Consider the following 18,651-nt stretch of genomic DNA (forward strand, 5'->3'; position numbering starts at 1 on the left):
CATAAAACACAGAGTGAGATTGTGTGCCAACAATAGTAAAGCACTTATATTGAAGTATTTTCTTAATGTATTTTTTGCAAAACATTTGATCTTAAATATGTCCCTCTATTCCATGATTTTAAATTAATGCTGACAATAATTGTGAAAATGTGTCTTTTATTTGTTGCAGAATCTGCATTTCCAGTTGCAACCAAGATCCAAAAAACAAAGGGCAATATCTGAGAAAAGTCACATCCCTCTCATTCAACCCCAACAGACATTAAAAAAGCTCACATTGGGCAGGGGCAGGACACCAACACAAGTGATCTAATCTATGGAATTTTGAATCAAATCCAGCCTTCTAATGATTTCCCTGACTCCTTTGACATCATTGACCTGACCAGAGCAGCTCCTAATGTTTTCCCACAAACAGAGCCTGAGCACATCTACCAAGTTACTTTTGAAGAGGTTCCAGAAGTAGACGATGCAGATACAGTTGTATGGGATCTGGAAGATGACCTTGGCAGCGCAGATGGAGATGAGACAGTTGTGATCACATTCGATTACGTCAGCAGCGAGGATGTCACACAGGTGATAATTATGTGATGAGATCTGGAACGTTTTGGGGTACAGAGATAGACATACTATAGACATACTAATATAAAAGTGTTTAAACCAGTAGAAAGACTAGAAAGTCAGTCTTCTTTTTTTCCAAATTTGATTGTATGAAACAATTCAACTGTCCATCCCAACTCTAAAAAATAACCATGTCCTATTTTTTGTTGCATAGGCACTGTTATGTTACCACATTATTCTATTGGCACACAAATTAAATTACCTACTGTGCTGTGAATCACTCACTGTACTCACTGTAATCTTAGAGCTTAATTTTGCCACAGCAATAACTGATTAACATCCCATTGCTTATGCTATCACTTTTATGTATTTTTTACTCTTTTCTGACATGTTTGCTTCCACAATCTTAAAAGTCTCCCTTTTCATATCAAATTTCTATATCTAAATATTTTTCCTGAACTTCTATTTCTAATGTACAGTGCTATGGCATGCATAACTTGTCTTAAAAACCAATAAGTCAACAGAGTCCCTTTAAATTGATTCATAGGATTGTGCAGCAGCTCAAATAAACATTTATTTGTGACTTTCTGATGCTTTTCTGTTTCTGGAATTTTAGAGGTTTGCTTTTTTTTCCATTTCCCAAAATCTGTGTGGATTTTCTCATGAATGTTCCTGGTTTTAACTAGAGGATAGGGTGATGACTTTTATAAATTACAGTCTGCAATAACACCATAGACTTTAGGGTCAAAGTGTGTCCTGTCATTTAATACATTATGTTTCATTTCTTCCGTCAGAGTACTGAAATGAATGGACTCCCATTGCCCTCAGCTAATGACCTGCCTACACTAGCTGTGCAGTCCATACATGGGGAGGCAGTGCAAACTGCACAGGTAAGATGCATCACTGCAAGCAACCCTGAACACATCCTCGAAACTACTGTAAGATTTTACCTAACTGTTTAGATGTGATATAATGGAGCATTTTAGCGTACCATTTTCTGAAGGTGTGGTAAAGTGTGGTGGTGGAGTGTCAGTCAACTGACACTCCAGTAATCAGTTTAAAAAAAATATATATTTGTTTAATGTCCCGTGAGGCTCTGGTGGAGTGCTGACGGGTCTGAAAAAGTAACTGTGATGTTGTCATATTTAAGTTCTTAAGGTTATCTTGTCTTGGGATTGGTTATAAACTGGAGGTGTGCAGTTTGTGTTTGAGTTGCATTATTGGAAACATAGGATCCAGTATTATTTTGATCTTCACACAAACTTACTTAAAGTTAGGATATTTTCACCTCTGTTTCGTTGATTAATAACTTTTTTGTTTTGTTCTTCTCACAGGACAGTGGGCTGAATCTTCTACCACAAGATTTGCCTGTAAATCCAGGCAGCCATCTTTCCCCATCAACATCACCTGACAACCCAGGAAATCCAGAGAGCACACGTTGTGCATCAATTCGCAGGATTAAGGTTGTTGAAGATCTTTTGGCTGTATTTATGGACAGCAGCATAATACATTTGACTCTAAAGATGGACTTTGTAAATGAAAAGGCAACTGATGATGCTGGAGTGTCAAGAGAAGTTTACACTGCATTCTGGGAACAATTTCTTGAACAGTGTGAAGGGGAAACGGAGCGAGTGCCAAGGATGGATATGGGTGAAAGGATTATTAGACCATGGTGTCATGCCAGTGAGGCTATCAAAGGCCTTCATCTTAGCCTGCATTCATGGCATTGACTCAGTTGATGTAGACATCCTGATGACATCATTTCTCAACTACCTTCCTCCTGTTGAGAGATCAGCTGTTGAGAAGGCTCTTCGGGGCACAATGGAGGAAAGTGATGAAGAAGACTTGCTTGACCTCTTTACAAGGATGGGTTCCCATTTCATACCTGAAAGGAACAGCATGCAACCTGCCATAGAAACAATGGCTCACAAAGCTATTCTACAAGAGGCAAAATATATAATTGATTGCTTCTCCACACCCATGGCACTTTTACAGCAGAAACTATCAGACAAGGAAAGTGTGTTGTCTCTGTATGAGTCAAAGAAAGCCACAGGCAAAAGAGTGTTGCAACTTTTTGAAACAATAAAGGTGGTGCTGTCTCAGAGAGAGCAGGCAACCTTTAACCAACGTTATGTGAAAAATGCTGACCAAACCAAAGCTGAAAAAATCCTGCGTTTCTGTTCTGGTTCTTCTGTCATATGTGTTGACAAAATTATGGTATGTTTTAATGCTGAAACTGGACTTAACAGAAGGCCTGTTGCTCATACCTGTGGTGCTACCCTTGAAGTACCATGCACATACAGCTCTTACCCTTTGAAATGGACATCCTCTGAACTTGAGAGCAGAGTCCTGATCAGGCCTCTTAGTAACAGGCCTCTTTATTGTATGGTTGGTTATATTTTGTTTAAAATTCTTGTTTGTTTTGTCATTGAAACATTTGATGCACTGAACCCTGTGTAGAGCAGTCTGCAATTATATTCTCTTTTTGTGCAATACTACACCACCATACTTCACATGGATTTTATTTTTTGAATTATGGTTTAAAAATGACTGCATATTTTATTTCCATCAGTTTGACTCTATCATGAGCTTCATTGTTGAGCTTTTTTTTTAAGATACAATGAGTTATTACAGAGTTGTCCATCACTGATATAATTGTTGATGTTAATGTGTTAACAAGTGATACCTGTTTGATTATTCAGGGGAAAACAGTTTGAAGGTTAATGTTTACAAAATCTGTAGCTGGTGTGGCCTGTGTAAAACTTGGCTATTATCTTACCTCAGCACTGCATTATAACATTGTATCTTCTTAGAAATAATGTGTGTGCATTTTTGCCATGAAGTGACCTTTATGCAGATTGCAATTTTTTTCAGATTTTTAAGTTCTCAATTGGTCTTAATTACTAAAAACAAACTGATAAGGCACATTTTTGTTTTATCCATGGTTGCAAGACAGGATTTCATGCTGGGAAAAATACAGGATAATTTAGTAATAAAAATATTTTCACTGTTAACAAAAATGTGCTCATTCTGTTTTCTTTCACAGCACAGGTTGTTCATGCAGATATCTTGATTGTGTATTTCTGTCAACTAGATGTCACTTGATGCTTGTACTACTTGATTCTAGAAGTAATAAAAGTCCTGTTAATTATCACAGAGACAATTATTGTGTCCCACTTAAACACATACCACCGCACGCTGAGAGAAGTGAGGAGTGATAATAACAAGTATTTTTTGAGTCATCTAACAGGTAGGTTCATAGAATCTCAGCAGAGCTGACATCTGCAGAAATGTCATTGAACATCCAATAGTATGTTATGTGACTTCAGTTTATTTCTAGGCCAGTTTCAGATGTATTCAGTAAGACAGCATGTTTATTCTTAACAGCAATAGTGCTTTTCCTGACCAGCAGTTCAAAAGCCAAATATGTTCTCCTATCATAAAACACTGAGAAAAAAAATTCACATTTACAGACTGGATACATTTTAATTGTAACGGTTACAAATTCATAGTTTTGAAAATTGTGACATTAATTTCCCATCAATAAATTGATAAATTGTCTTTTTTGTACAATATCATGAATTTTACACTGATTTGATTTGCTTTATCTCTACAACACCGGCTGAGGACCAATAGTGTTGTATTTTGACCCATACATCAAGCCAAACATACGTTTCTAGAAAAAAGTTGAATAGAATAGATAGAACATAAAAATATAGCATGGTTAATGATAGCAAGGAAAATATGAAAATACTATATACACTATACCAACAGCTCGATTAATCAATACTTTTACAGAGATGCATTGATGGCCTCTCTTAGGTGCATATAAGTTCACCGCCTCATATGTATCTGTTGGTAGATTCAGATGGGACTCGGCCATAAAAATATTGCACAGTTCATATACATCCAGATCGAATGGTATGGTCTGGCGAAAGACACATTGGCTTTTGCACAGTTGAACGTCTTCATTTTCAACTGGGGAAAGGAAGTCTCTTGTACAGTAAAGTTCAGGCAAGGCATACATCACATTAGGTCGACTGCTGGGGACATTTATGTTCTTCGAGGGCCTGATGGTGTGTGCGTTCCAAACCTGTGCAGTGTCATCCAACTCATCCTGTTAAAAAGAATATACAAATACATTTAGGAAGGACTGTACATACACGTCAACTTAAATGAGTACTAATATTAGCATTAATTCTCTTCTCCCTCTCACCTCCCCTGTTTGTTTTTCTCTCCCCTCTCTATAATCCTCACCTCCTTTCCATCTCTCTCCTCTCCCTCTGTATTTTGTCTACTATCCCCATCTCTCTCCCTCCCCTTCTCTCTGTTTCTCTACCCCTTCTCTCCTCTTCCTCTCCCTGACCCCACTCTGCCTTCTCTAGCTTTTTCTCTCCTCCTCCTGTCTCTCGCTCCACCTTCCCTCCTCTCTGTCTCTCTGCCTCCACTCTCGCTCTCATATACACAGGCACACATATATGAAAACATTATAATTCATAAACTCACCTGGATGAGTCCCATGCAACAAAACTGAAGGATGCTTTTGTCCAGAAATCCACCATCAAAAAACCCATTGTCTCTGAGGTCGGCGAACAAGGATAGTCATTTCACAGTGTGGTATATTATTTTATTTTATTTTATCTATACCTCTCTGCGCTTCTGCGCATGTGCGGCCTCCGCTGTTTACTGCGCATGCGCGGCCCTGCAGCGCTTCTGCGCATGCACGGTCTAACTGCGGTTCTGCGCATGTGCAGAAAAGCTGCGCATGCGCAGTAAACAGCGGAGCCGCTCATGCGCAGAAGCGCAGCGAGGACGCGCATGCGCAAAAGCGCAGTGGGACGCGCATGTGCAGAAGCACAGGAAATTTAATAAAATGTAATACAATTTAATAAAATAATAATTCAAAAAAATAATACAAAAAATAATTTAAAAAAAGCTTTAAAAAATAAAATTAAAAACAATTTTTTTATATAAAAATGTTTATACAAATTTTTTTTAAGTAAAGAAGTAAAAAGGACAGTGGTGGAAGAAGTATTCAGATCCTTTACTTCAGTAAAAGTACTAATATCACACTGTGAAATGACTCCACTCACAAAGTACAATATATGCCTCAAAATGTAGTGGAGTAGAAGTATAAAGTTACATAAAATGTACATAAATACATACAAAATTGTACTTTAAGTCCAGTACTTGAGTAAATGTACATAGTTACTTTCCACCATTGCTACCTGCCTCTTCTAACTTATACATATCAGTTTAGAGTCCTCCTTCAGACACTGTATGGGGATTAAAGGGACAGTTTGTGCATTATTATACAAAACTTGGTACAATTATTGTCAATGCCCTCCTGAGGATAACCCTTTAAGGTTTCATTGATCAGTCCCTAGGTGGCACCTCATTCCTCACCATTGAGGCGAGTGACGTCGCTCATGACCGCACCAGGTGTGTGTGTGTGTGTGTGTGTGTGTGTGTGTGCGTGCGTGCATGTGTGCGCGCGCTCGTGTGTCTTCCTGCACTTACCTGTGCAACCGGTCTAACAGGTTCAGTGTTTCAAGTCATTACAAAGGATTTGTTTTCCCTGAGGCTGCTCAAGGTCAACTTTCTTTGGAGAGACAGATTTATTCCTGTTAAACTTTTGTATTTTTACCAGATTTTTACACATTTAGTACACATAACAGAAATGAGAAAATAAGAAAACAAAACAATAAAATGACTGGAATACTTAATTAAGTAGGCCTATCTATTTCCCCGAAATATTTAGTTTCTATTTGTTAAGTTCTTCCAGGATGTTTAATAATTTCTAATGTTATGAGTTAAAACAATTAATTAAATTCTAATTTACTTTATCAAGCAGTTTAGTTACTTTGTACAACTTTTACTTTATACAAGTATTTCCATTTTCTGCTACATTGCACCTGCTTATTACATTACAGAGATAATTACAGTACTTTTTACATCACTACATTTATCTGCAGCTGAGATTTTAAATTGTTACAAACACTAACAAGGGCCATCATACTGTATAATTATGTTTTTAATGGCAATATTTTTTTATAGATTTAACTGTATTATTACTTATATTCAAATTGTATTTCCATCATATGTTATATGTTCTGTGTACTATATTTCTATCTTATTTTTACTATTATTATGAAGTTTTAGTTTCCACCTTATTTTCCATTAATAATGGCTTTATATATTTTTTATGTTAATTTTATGTCTTTTTATGTCATGTAATTTCCTTGTAGTTAAGCACATTATGCTGCATTTCTTGTATGAAAAGCTCTATAGAAATAATTTAACAATATTAATATCTAATAACAATTAATTAATTCATAAGCAATAACAATACCAATAACATTATATGAATAATGGGAATACTAATACTAATAATTATTAGGGACCGAGCACTAACGGTGCGAGGACCCTATTGAAATTGGTCCGTTTATTATTATTAGGGACCGAGCACTAACGGTGCGAGGACCCTATTGAAATTGATCCGTTTATTATTCTTTTTCTTCCGGAATTGGAATCGCCTTTTTGGGGGCTTTATCATATTCAAAAACTCACCATTGTACATTGTTTATTTTTCTGTCTTCTTTTTTTTTTTTTGCTATTCGTATTTTAGTTCACATCAATATCTAAGTATAGTCTGGACCTGTAAGAACTTTTAATAATTTTTTATTTACATTTTTTTTAAATTTGATTTAACTTGCCATTTCTTAACTCCCACTGTCTTAAGTTGTGTGATATGTGCCTCTTTTGAGGACTCTATACTGCAAACAAAATCTACCTCTGGGTACAAATAAAATAAATAACATAGATAAAAAGATTTAAAAAAAACATGATAATGATAATGAATTTCATTTTTATTTTTTTATTGTTTTTTATTTTTTATTTTATTTTTTTTATTTTATTTTATTTTTTACATTTTTTAAAATTATTTTATATTTTTTATTTTATTATTTTTAGTAATTTTTTAAATTATTTTTTTCTTCGCTTCTGCGCATGCGCGGCCTTGGTTCGCTTCTGCGCATGTGCGGAAGTCACGCATGCGCAGTAGTGCACCGGAGCCGCACATGCGCAGTAGCGAAACAGGGCCGCACATGCGCAGTAGCGCACCGGGGCCGCACATGCGCAGTAGCGAAACGGGGCCGCACATGCGCAGTAGCGAAACGGGGCCGCACATGCGCAGTAGCGAACCGGGGCCGCACATGCGCAGTAGCGAACCGGGGCCGCACATGCGCAGTAGCGAACCGGGGCCGCACATGCGCAGTAGCGAAACGGGGCCGCACATGCGCAGAAGCGAACCGGGGCCGCACATGCGCAGTAGTGAAACGGGGCCGCACATGCGCAGTAGCGCACCGGGGCCGCACATGCGCAGTAGCGAAACGGGGCCGCACATGCGCAGTAGCGAAACGGGGCCGCACATGCGCAGAAGTGCAGGGAAAAAAATAAAATTAAAAAATAAATAAAATTAATAAAATTAAAATAAAAAAAATATTTAAAAAAAATATATATTAAAAAAATTAAATTAAAAAAAATTAAATTAAAAAAAATTATTAAAAAAATAAAAGAAAAGAAATAAAAAAAATTTAAAAATTTAAAAAGTAAAGAAGTAAAAAGGACAGTGGTGGAAGAAGTATTCAGATCATTTACTTCAGTAAAAAGTACTAATACACTGTGACTCCACTCCGCTCATTTTAACTACCTAATAAACTTTTAAGTGGTTTAATTTATAAAAATGGGTAATAATTTTAAATGTATCATGTTTTTCATTTTAAATCTTGACCTGAAAAGTAATTAAAGCTGTCAGCTAGTAAAAAGTACAATATTTGCCTCAAAATGTAGTGGAGTAGAAGTATAAAGTTACATAAAATGTACATAAAAGTACCTCAAAATTGTAATAATATCTATCTCTATGCATTTATATTAATCAGGCGATATGATTTTGATACAATGATTATGTTTGTGTGTTAATGTTGATTTAGAAACTGTGATTACTTTAATTACATAATTTCCATTTGCTTAAACTGATTAAGATTCTATAATCACAAATAATATTATCGTCTGTTTTATATTTTTTAGACTTTAAAATAACAAGTAGACATTGAAGAATCTTTTGGCTCCTGTTATATCTCTGTAGAGCAGGTCAGGGCACGGCCTTGTTCCAGGCAGCAAGATTGTTGCCCGGTGGCTTGACATGTCCCTGTATTGATTAAGACTGGCGAATCAGCGGATGAAGAAGGCAGCACTTCCTGGAAGAAATCTACCTTCATTATATAATAAACATTGTTAGTTTTGGAACTGGGTTTGAGACCTGGTTCAGACTTCATGACCTGTAACCAGTCTGTGTGTATCAGGGACAGTTAAAAAGTGAACCCAGAGCTCTGTAACTTCACATTTCTTGACGTATTGTAATAAACTTTTGTTAAACTGTTGTTAAACTTGTCTGCTGCTCATCATTCCCCATCAACGACTGCGCAACAATAATAGGTGAGGATTTTTTGTTGTTGGAATCAGATTATTCAATTTTCAGGGTTTCCTCATGCAATTTTTCTAACACTTGGTACAATTATTGTCAATGTCCTCCTGAGGATAACCCTTTAAGGTTTTATTGATCGGGCCGAGGTGGCACTGTGGTGGCAGTCTAATTTCATATTTGGTACCGTGGCCACACTATAACACTTAAGGCAATGAAATTCATAGGGGTGGTATAGACTGGCCCCTGTAACGCACACACCCCGACGGCAGCATGCCCCGACACGCGTGTACTGCGAGGGCCCGTTCAGTACTGCTTGCAGTCCTAGTTATGTTTTTTTTTTTATTGGTATAGGTTCTTCATTTCCACCATCACTGCTCAAAATATAATTAATATAATTCACATGTTTTAAAATATCATATCTAATCATATTCAGAGATAATTATACCGGTAAATAAAATTAAAAATTCATATCAGATGCAGTGATTACATTGTGGATGTGAACTGATTGAATATCTTCTTTGTCAAACTAAAAATACTTATTAAATAATAATTCCCCATGTTCAAATATATTTAATCAAGTGTTTTTACACATTTTAATGGATAAAAAGTAAGCTTTTTTTTCAATTAGACAAATGTAAAAATAACATGTATTTGCCTGCAATGACATATAGACACACAGCAAGCGCAGAGCTGTCATTAAATGGAAATATCATGTTCTGCTGACTAGGATTCAGATAGAAAATCACTTTAATCTGCTTACGAGTGTATGTATAAATGCATGGGAAAACACAGCTTATGTAACAAATCCTCTGAGTGATTGTGCTAAAAAAAATCAGAGTATGTCTCAGCATTTGTCTCTGACTTCCCTTTAATCCACAACAAACATTATTTCCATTTCATTAAATCTGGAGTCTGAAAAAAAGACAAAAAACAATATAAAATATAATTTCTTTCAGCGTACAATGGATACAAATCTCCTCAACCAGTATACACATTTAGTTAGGAGAACCTTACAATAAATAAACATAGAAATAATTACTCTTTTTTTTGGAATTGAGGATGATTTCTGTATTTAGTATCAAAACATTAAGAAAAATATGAAACCAAAGAAATATCAAAGATATTTCATCGCAAACTTCTTATTTTACATGTATATTAACAAAGATAATTTATCTTATAAAAAGGCATCTTCACTTCGAGTAATAATCACAGAATTGCTACAGTTTGAGCCTCTTATGTATTAGTCTTATTGTTTTAGCATTTGGTTTTCCTTCCAAAATAAACACTCTTATCTTCATAAAACCAAAAAGATCATTAAATAAAATTGTATGTTGCATTTTTTAGAATCCTTAAAAACTCTTCTGGCATTTTGAAGGAAAATATTCGGTTTACTGCACAAACAAAAAGTAATTATTCAATGGTTTCTTCAGTTAAAAAGACACTTTAAGCAAAAATACATATTTTTCCCCTTATCTCGAATGCCATTTATCAATCTAGATTGTTTGGGTGTGGTGTTGGAGATATCAGCCATAGAGATGTCTGCCTCCCCTGGAATAACATGGTACCAGCTGGCACTTCACTCGTTTTATACTTGTTATATAACAAAATAATGAGTTAATGATTTTCTGGTCTTGCACAAGAACAGCAAGGTTATGTATCTTTTCCAGCAATTTGGGAAAATTGTGCAGGAAATTGATCAAAATTGTTGGAAGCGTCTGAGAATTCTGGAAATACCTTCATAGCAGCAGAACGTTTTTTACAGATCACAGGAATTTTTTTTTCTGGAAAATTGGATGCTAAGCACTGTGACTCGGATTTAGTAGCTCAAACTTGGGGTATGCTCCACACATTATTTACACATATATGTACATTTCTTGACTTTGGTGCTAGTACAGATGAGCTGCACTTCCTCCTTTGCACCTGTCCTCAGATATCCGCCTCTTTTTAGGCTTTTCCTCAGAGTCCCTGCACAGGCCTTCATCACTGGCTGCCTGCAGACTGTCGAAGGTGCCCTGCCTCTCCGTCCCCTGCTGGTCCTCTCTGTGCAGCCTGCGCTTCTTCCACAGACTCACGCAGCGGTCCACGCAGCTGAACCGGGCCTCCGTGGTGCACGCGTACATGCCGGCCGGCACCGCCAGCACCATTGCGCACACAATGACGATAATGTGGATCAGCCTCTCCCTTTGCTCCAACTCACTGATGTCACTTCCAGTCACAAACACGATGCACTGGCCTTCCCTTGGTGGATGGTTCCTCAGGGTCACGCAAACCTCGTATTTGGTGACGGGACGTAGATCGCTGATGGTGTAGCTGTTGATGCCGGGGCCAATGTATATCATGTCTTTTTTGGGTGAATCGTATTTGCCAAAGTGGATGGTGAACCAGGTTTCTGCTGGGTTGTCCGTTGTTGCGTACCACTCCAAGGTGATACCGTAAACCGTCTGCTTGGCGATGCGGATGTCAATGTAGGCATTCTCATCGGAAGACAACATAGGAAAAGGTGGAGGGAGGGAAGCAGTAGAATTGGAGGAGCTGATGTTAACCCTGATGCTGACAGAGGAGTTGCCAATGAAGTTGTTGGCCATGCAGGTGTAGAGTCCTCGGTCTGCAAGGTGAAGAGAGGGGATCACCAACTGGGAGGTGACGCTTTCCTCGTCTAGATGAGTCTCTGTAGCTGCAAAGAGAAACCATAGCGTTTAAATCAGAGCATTGTTAAAGACAAAGTAAGGTTACCATAAAGTGCTGCCTCTGAAACCAAAAGTGGCATGAAATAAATGCATTTAATACACTACTCAGCTCCTGTGCAAAACTGCAGCACCTTACATGTCTATCAGTATATCAGGTTAGGAATGACAACTTGTAGAAAGCTACTGGTTCACTGGCTCAATCTCTAGTGTTGCAGGAATAACATTCACAACAAGACTAGTGCTGCAACTCAGCAGTTTAAATATGGAAGCAAGATGTTTGCATTTTTCCTGTGCTGCCCTTAATCATTTGCTGGCTCCCTAATTTAGGTCATAAAAACTTTGAGAACCCTTGCATTGTTCCTGTATCTTTTCCTAAAGCAGATGCAGCCTGAAAGTTCAACATATATGACACTAAGTGCTCCCAGAGCAGGTTCACAACAGTTTAATGGATGATAGTAATAAAAAAAAGTCTTACCAGCAAATCCTCTTATAATCTTCAGACTGTACATCCACTGAATGGTGGGACCTGGCCTGGCCTTTACTAAGCATGTGAGTGTTGCATTTGCTCCGAGAGGTAAAGTGATGTTAGTCTCTGGGGCAGAGGCCACCGGCTTCATGCATGTTTTTAACTGGATCTCGTGGAAAAACTTGTCAGCTTTGGAGGCAGGTCCTGAGCACTTCAAATAAGAGTTCATGAGAATGATGGGAGGGCTGACGGCCCGGGTGAATTCAACAAAGCCTTTGAGGCGGCAATCGCACAACCAGGGGTTGTCATGCAGCGCCAGAACCACATTGGAGACCACCCCTTCTTTCCCCCACGCTTTCTCTGTTGTTTGGTAAAGAGGCCAATTGATGAAGACATCCTTTGATATGACAGTAAGCTGATTGAAGGATAAATCCAAGTAGGTCAGGGCAGGTAAGTGTCTCAGAGCGTGTTCAGGCAGAACGTCCAGTCGATTGTGCTTCAGGTCCAAAATCTTCAGTTTCGGAGTGTCCTGAAATGCCGTCCACGTTACTGAAGTCAACTTGTTCCCTTGCAGCCTGAGCTCAGTCAGGTTGGCCAGCCCCTCCAGGCTTTTGATGTTCATAAGGGTGATCTCATTAAAATTCAACCAGAGGAACTCCAAGGCACTAACTTTAGAGAAAGATCCTCGAGGTAACTCGGTCAGGTGGCAGTTTTCAATTCGTATTTTAGTGAAATCTTGTGGGATGTCCTCTGGAATTTGTCCCATGGAGGTTTCCATACATAGTAAAGACCTAGAATGGTAAGAGGAGATGTGTTTAGACAAGAGAAGTGTATACTTTATCCTCCTAGCTTCTCATGTACATGCACCATTTAAACAAAAATATGGATGGTGTTTGTAGGTTTTAGAACAATTTGGTAAGAAAGTTCAGTTTAAAAACAACATGGTTATGACAAACAACACAAACTACTTTTTTTTTTTTAGAGTTTGTATAGATCACTGGTCACTTACCTTCCCAAGTTGTCATCTGTGCAGGAGCAACCGGTCAGACAAGTTGATGATCCAGGGGTGATGAGATAAAATAACAAAGCGATACGTAACGCGACATAAAAGGCATCCATATTCCTGGAGGAGCATGTGAATGAGGCCTCTGAGGGCAGGACATAGACTGCGTGGTAGAAAGCCTATTAACTTAATCTTCCTTGACGTAACACTTAAGACACCAAGTGACACACACATACAGTAGGAAAGGTGTATTTATAGCAATGGTCCACTTTGTCTAGATAACATGGAGAAATCTCATGACAGAAAAAAACAACCTCCCACAAATATTTATTGAATTATGTTTCATAGTGTAGTTCTACTTTCAGGTATGATCCCAAACTGCTTTGACTCAGTGTAATTTAATTTACTTGTCTACCGCCAAAGCGTAAGCATTGACAGGAGGGCCATCTGTATTAAGTGGGCCGAAGCCCGTCGGGCTTAGCAGCACAGAGAGGGAGGGCTGCACAGAGACAGATGTCTGGAGAGGACTGTAATCTGACCTCAATAATCTGAACACTGGTTGTCTCTCAGGTTGTTAAATCAACATATAATGCAAGTGTGAAAACAGGCAACATCTACAGCACTTTTGTTTCAACCTTTAACAGACAATTTTCCTTTAATGTTCAAGCTTTTTAGGAGTGTACATGCTAGTTTAACAGGCAAAGAGACTAATCAGATGTTCGGTAATATAGGTAATCTCTAAATTATCATGCTTGCATGTTTTAAATTAAGTATAGGCCTAAAGATATTGATGATACCTTATTGTTAGTTTACTTGCATAACCAGAGATATATATGCCAAATATCTTAAAATACTTTTGAAGTTCTGTCTACCTATGTAGATACTACATACATTTTGTGTAAATGGCTAAGTATCTAAAGTTAACAAACTAAACTAAGAAGCTAAACATACATTTTGCATGCTATCAGTAGCATTTGGCTCACAGCATCTCTTTGCCAAAGTAATAGCTGTTAGCTGCACTGTGCGGCTTTAACAAATACTGTAATTAATATTTATATTAAGTTTATATGCACTGTACAGATGTGCTTTGAGCTAAATGCTACAGTTAGCATGCTAACATGCATGTTTACCAAGTATAATGTTTACCAGTTTAGCGTGATTGTTAGCTTAGTAACATTTGCTGCTTTGCAACACAAAATTGCAGATTATATAAAACATTGTTAATTTTAAATGGTAAGTGACCTGGCTGAGATTAGATGCATGTTTACATCAGCAAATTAGCATCTTAATAGTAGGCCTACTCTTCAGAACCCTATGGATGACGTCACGGATGTCCATATTTTATACAGTCTATGGGCCTACAGTATGTTTACATTCATGAAGGATAATTTCAGTCAAGACAGCCTTAGAAGAAAAAAGCTTGAGAGCATATATCAATATAAAAATATTTATTTTTATACAGTACATTCATACATACACATATTTCATGTCACCAATATTTACACATTATAAAATGTATTTTTGTCTTTTTCTTTTTTTTCTTTTAACCCAACAGTAAACCTGGCACATTAACATAATACTGACATACAAAATGAACTAATAACTGCTGGTTAATTTCTCTAAATACTTGATGTTTTAAATAAAGATTTAACACAATGCAGAGGTTAGGCTAAATCTCAGAGAAATGTTTTTAAAAATCATTGGGTTTTAGACAGTTTAGGGCAACATTTTCCTCGCAAAACATCACCTTTAAAAGTGCACGATGAATAAAAAAATGTTGTTGTTTTTTACACTTTTACTGTACACCAAATGTAAATAAATATTTAAACCATGTCATTGTGTATGTTTTCCCTTTTTCGCATCCACCAAATAAATGGTGGGTTTGATTCCTACAAGGCTGTAAAACAACTTCATACATCCAATGCTCACTGAGCTCTCATTGTCCTCTGTTCTCAGTCCTTTAAGTCTCTGAGCACAGAGTTTTTTATCTATTCACATCAGTAGAAAACAAAGTGCATCCTCTGGAGGTTGAGGCATTCATTTGGTTTTAGCAGAAATACTCATTAGGTGGCCCTTCAGTCCTGATTATGGCCTCTGAGTCAACACTGGACCTCGCTGAGAGCAACCTGTTGGATTCATCAGGATTTAGCCTGGTCAGATATTCGCCCTCCATCCCTTTAGCTTTGGCCCCAGGTCCCAGGGTCTCAAACGTGACGTAGGAGTCCTGCATTTCCTTGGACTGCCGACCCAGCAGCTTTTGGCAGCGCTTCTTTAGCGCCCCACAGCACACAATCAGTGTCAGGGGGACAGCAATCACACAAGCCACCGTTATCACCACCACATTAATGAGCTTCTGAGTGCCACTGGCGCTGGCCGCCTCATCTGTTGAGAAGATTACGCACTGCTCCTTTTTCGGGATCAAGCCTTTGACGCAAACACAAGCAATGTACTTTGTCTTTGGAACAAGGCCGTCAATTGTGATACGGTTCTTTCCAGCCCCTACATTGACCCGACGCATGTCTCTCTCACCAAATATAGCATACAGGACACTGAATTCTGTGGTGTTTGTGGCTGTAGGGGCTCTCCAGTTCAGAGAGACAGTATGGTCGGTATCGCCAATCACCTTCACCGAACGCACTACCCTTTTCTCCGGAGCTGCCTGCAAGGATGAGGCATTGGCTGCCAAGTTGCTCAGGGCATCCACCTCCACCGGTTTCTGGGAATCGGATGCCTTGCCTCGTCCATCAGAAGCACCGTCAGAGATGCTGTAGCTCTCGATTTCGTACTTCCCAGTCACGCCTTTGCCATTTAGAGGTTCAATGATGGGCTGGGCGGCTGTGGTGGTTGGTGGAGGAACATATCTGGCAATAAGTTTCTCCTGGTATGCCGCCCTTCCAATGCCACCAGGTTTCTTCCCTCTGGTTCTCTTCGAGACACCACCACCTGCTTCCTCTGACCGAAAGGAATCTGTGATAACTAAAGAGATAATGGCATCTGCGGTACCCACAAAGTTGGTTGCCTTGCACACATATTTCCCAGAATCTCGGTAGGCGACTGCAGGCACGCTGAGAATCGACCAAATGATGCCCTCCTTTGAAATCTCTTGCTGAACTGAAAAAACAAACGCCCACATACAAAAACAGATTAACACAAAAAGAATAACTTTAATCTCGTTGACATTTCGACTTGGACGGAAATAGATACTGTTCTAATCCTGGCACATATGGAATTAGTTCAGCAGAACTCACCTGTGCCGTTCATTTTCTTGCCATCGGCGCGGCTCCAGGACAGCTCAGGGATGGGGACTCCAACTGTGCCACAGCGCAGCAAGACGTTGTTGCCCAGTGAGCTTCGTACACGAGCTACGGCTGTGTGCACACGAGGGCCCTGGCACCTCTGCAGCTCCGCTTCGGTGAAAAGGACCCCTGATAAGCTCTCCGGATCGGCACACCTCAGCCTGGTATCAATGAGAGCCACAGATGATGACGGAGACTTCTGAAACTGGACCAGATCATACAGCCGGCAGTCGCACAGCCATGGGTTATCATGAAGACCTGCAGAGGAAATGAGGTGTGACAAAGTGCTGTCAGTGGAAAGAAAAACTCAGCATCCTCTTATGAATCACTGTCACAACTATTTTCCTTCACACAACACCAACAAGTCATTTTAAGACCCAAGTACGTGTGTCTGAGTTAAAATAAATAGAATTAGTCTGACAACTTGACACACAATGACTATAATTAGACTAATCCCATAACTCAGTTTAAAATGCTTCTGGTGTCAGAGAAGTGGTCGGCCCGCAAGGCAGCTTAAAAAGAATACGTTCCCAATATGTCACAGCTTGATCCTCACCGAGAATTAGTTTGGAGGAATCTGCATCCTGGGATGGCTTCACGCTCAGCCACATTGTGAGAACTTCAGCAGGAATAGTTGTCAGAGTGTTGCTGGATAAGTCGAGATAGGTGAGATTCTTAATGTAAACAGTGGCATCAGCAGGGATTGTGGAGATTTTGTTGTTGTGTAAATCAAGGAGTCTTAGGTTTGGCATATCAGTCAGAGACTCCCAGGGGAAGGATGTAAGGGAGTTGCCATCCAGCCGGAGCTCGTCCAGGTTGTAAAGACCACGGAAACTGTCAACATTCAGTGAATTCAGTGAATTGAAAGACATCCACAGAAATTCCAGGTTGTTGAGGTAGTGGAAGTTGTCGCTCTGAATCCTTGTGATTGCCGTCTTTTCAATGCGCAGCTTTGAGGTGTCGAGGGGAAAATTTGGAGGAATCACAGTGATCTCTGGGTCATTGCAAAGCACACTCCTGCAAGAAAAAACAAAACAAAAATGTAATTATTTATCATATGACAGTTAGGGGGAACAACATTAAAGGCAGTTTTGAATTGTAGGAGTTAGCAGGAGTGGATTTACTAAGAAACTAAATAAAATTCCTGCCTCTGTTCTACACAACAAATAATACAGTTAAACATTTATTTGACAAAAACGTAGTAACCTATTGTTCGGTAACAAGCAAAGAAGATTAAAGGGCAACTCCAAGTTAATCCTCCTCTATACAGAGTGAAAGAAAGCTGGAGCGAAAATCACTTTTGCATGCAAGAAAAAAAATAGATGTACTGAGAATAAGAAAAACAACATTTAATTTTAAAAATGTCTGTATTTACCTTGCTTTTGAGCCGTCGCTTAGTTTGTGGAAGAAGCAGCTGCATTGTGAAGGACACGAGCTGCTCAGCAAAGGAAGAAAAACTAAAGCCAGACAAAAAGCAGCAGCAAAGTGTCGACTCATTTTTTCCTCCAGCAAGCTTCTAAATGCTACGCAGCTAAACTACAATTTAAAAAAAAAAAAAAAATAGGAGCTACAGCTTGTGTCTAACAGGGCATCAGATGCATCGTGGTGGTGTCCAGGCTTGCAGCTCCATACTGCTGCTACTGGTCTGAATCCTGAGATAAAAAGGATAGGCAGGGATTAGTGAAGGACTTGGGTTATTTTCATTCACACGATTAGGCTATTGCTTCCTGGAAGCTGATAGGCTGCATAGTTTTTACTTTTATTGTCAGGGGAATACTTTCCAATGGTTAATTATGGACATGAACTATACAGCACCTATATGAAGGGGAGGTGGACAAAAATCTACCTACATGTACTTAACCATCATGAATATTTGATAAGATAAACTTTTTCACATTGAAAATTCGGAATTCCTTGATAGATATAACATATATCTTTATATATAAATTGTTTTCTTCATGTTATTGCATCACTGTATATAATATTATAAACACTGTAAGAGTGATGGGCCTCCTACCTCACATTACACACACAATTAGTCACAGATTACAGCTTGGATATGATAGTACAAGGATGTGCTACAGTTTCAGAATATTTATTTATTTCATAGTTTTATTATTCTCTTGAACAAAGCACCAGTATGACGTAATATGGCTTTG

The 18,651-nt window shown here is 38.6% G+C and overlaps 3 protein-coding genes across 3 annotated transcripts; 1 reads left to right on the top strand and 2 right to left on the bottom strand.

The window, feature by feature from the left end:
- The first annotated feature begins 248 nt into the window (after window positions 1–248).
- LOC131959682 (uncharacterized) lies at window positions 249–3,712 on the top strand. Its single transcript, XM_059324897.1, has 3 exons — window positions 249–570; window positions 1,350–1,445; window positions 1,890–3,712. The coding sequence occupies exons 2-3, from the start codon at window positions 1,359–1,361 to the stop codon at window positions 2,283–2,285; spliced, it is 483 nt and encodes a 160-aa protein (XP_059180880.1). The 5' UTR covers window positions 249–570; window positions 1,350–1,358; the 3' UTR covers window positions 2,286–3,712.
- Window positions 3,713–10,879: 7,167 nt separating this feature from the next.
- LOC131960157 (leucine-rich repeat, immunoglobulin-like domain and transmembrane domain-containing protein 2) lies at window positions 10,880–13,323 on the bottom strand. The gene is made up of 3 exons (XM_059325406.1): window positions 13,203–13,323; window positions 12,203–12,984; window positions 10,880–11,714 (listed from the first exon to the last, which is right to left on the bottom strand). The coding sequence occupies exons 1-3, from the start codon at window positions 13,310–13,312 to the stop codon at window positions 10,927–10,929; spliced, it is 1,680 nt and encodes a 559-aa protein (XP_059181389.1). The 5' UTR covers window positions 13,313–13,323; the 3' UTR covers window positions 10,880–10,926.
- A 1,404-nt stretch (window positions 13,324–14,727) lies between these two features.
- On the bottom strand, window positions 14,728–18,037 carry lrit1b (leucine-rich repeat, immunoglobulin-like and transmembrane domains 1b). Its single transcript, XM_059325053.1, has 4 exons — window positions 17,868–18,037; window positions 17,049–17,509; window positions 16,445–16,750; window positions 14,728–16,307 (listed from the first exon to the last, which is right to left on the bottom strand). Exons 1-4 carry the CDS (start codon window positions 17,987–17,989, stop codon window positions 15,244–15,246), a joined length of 1,953 nt encoding a protein of 650 aa, XP_059181036.1. The 5' UTR covers window positions 17,990–18,037; the 3' UTR covers window positions 14,728–15,243.
- Window positions 18,038–18,651: the final 614 nt, after the last annotated feature.

Source organism: Centropristis striata, chromosome 21, assembly GCF_030273125.1.
Source record: "Centropristis striata isolate RG_2023a ecotype Rhode Island chromosome 21, C.striata_1.0, whole genome shotgun sequence".
In the NCBI taxonomy this organism is placed as follows: Eukaryota; Metazoa; Chordata; class Actinopteri; order Perciformes; family Serranidae; genus Centropristis; species Centropristis striata.

Coding starts and splice junctions, on each gene's coding strand:
- LOC131959682 (XM_059324897.1), top strand. CDS start 1,359: ATGAATGGACTCCCATTGCCCTCAGCTAATGACCTGCCTACACTAGCT. Junction 1,446..1,889: donor AGGCAGTGCAAACTGCACAG/GTAAGATGCATC, acceptor TTCTTCTCACAG/GACAGTGGGCTGAATCTTCT.
- LOC131960157 (XM_059325406.1), bottom strand. CDS start 13,312: ATGGATGCCTTTTATGTCGCGTTACGTATCGCTTTGTTATTTTATCTC. Junction 12,985..13,202: donor ACAGATGACAACTTGGGAAG/GTAAGTGACCAG, acceptor TTACCATTCTAG/GTCTTTACTATGTATGGAAA. Junction 11,715..12,202: donor GATTATAAGAGGATTTGCTG/GTAAGACTTTTT, acceptor TTCTCTTTGCAG/CTACAGAGACTCATCTAGAC.
- lrit1b (XM_059325053.1), bottom strand. CDS start 17,989: ATGAGTCGACACTTTGCTGCTGCTTTTTGTCTGGCTTTAGTTTTTCTT. Junction 17,510..17,867: donor AGCGACGGCTCAAAAGCAAG/GTAAATACAGAC, acceptor TTTTTCTTGCAG/GAGTGTGCTTTGCAATGACC. Junction 16,308..16,444: donor CAAGAAAATGAACGGCACAG/GTGAGTTCTGCT, acceptor TTGTTTTTTCAG/TTCAGCAAGAGATTTCAAAG.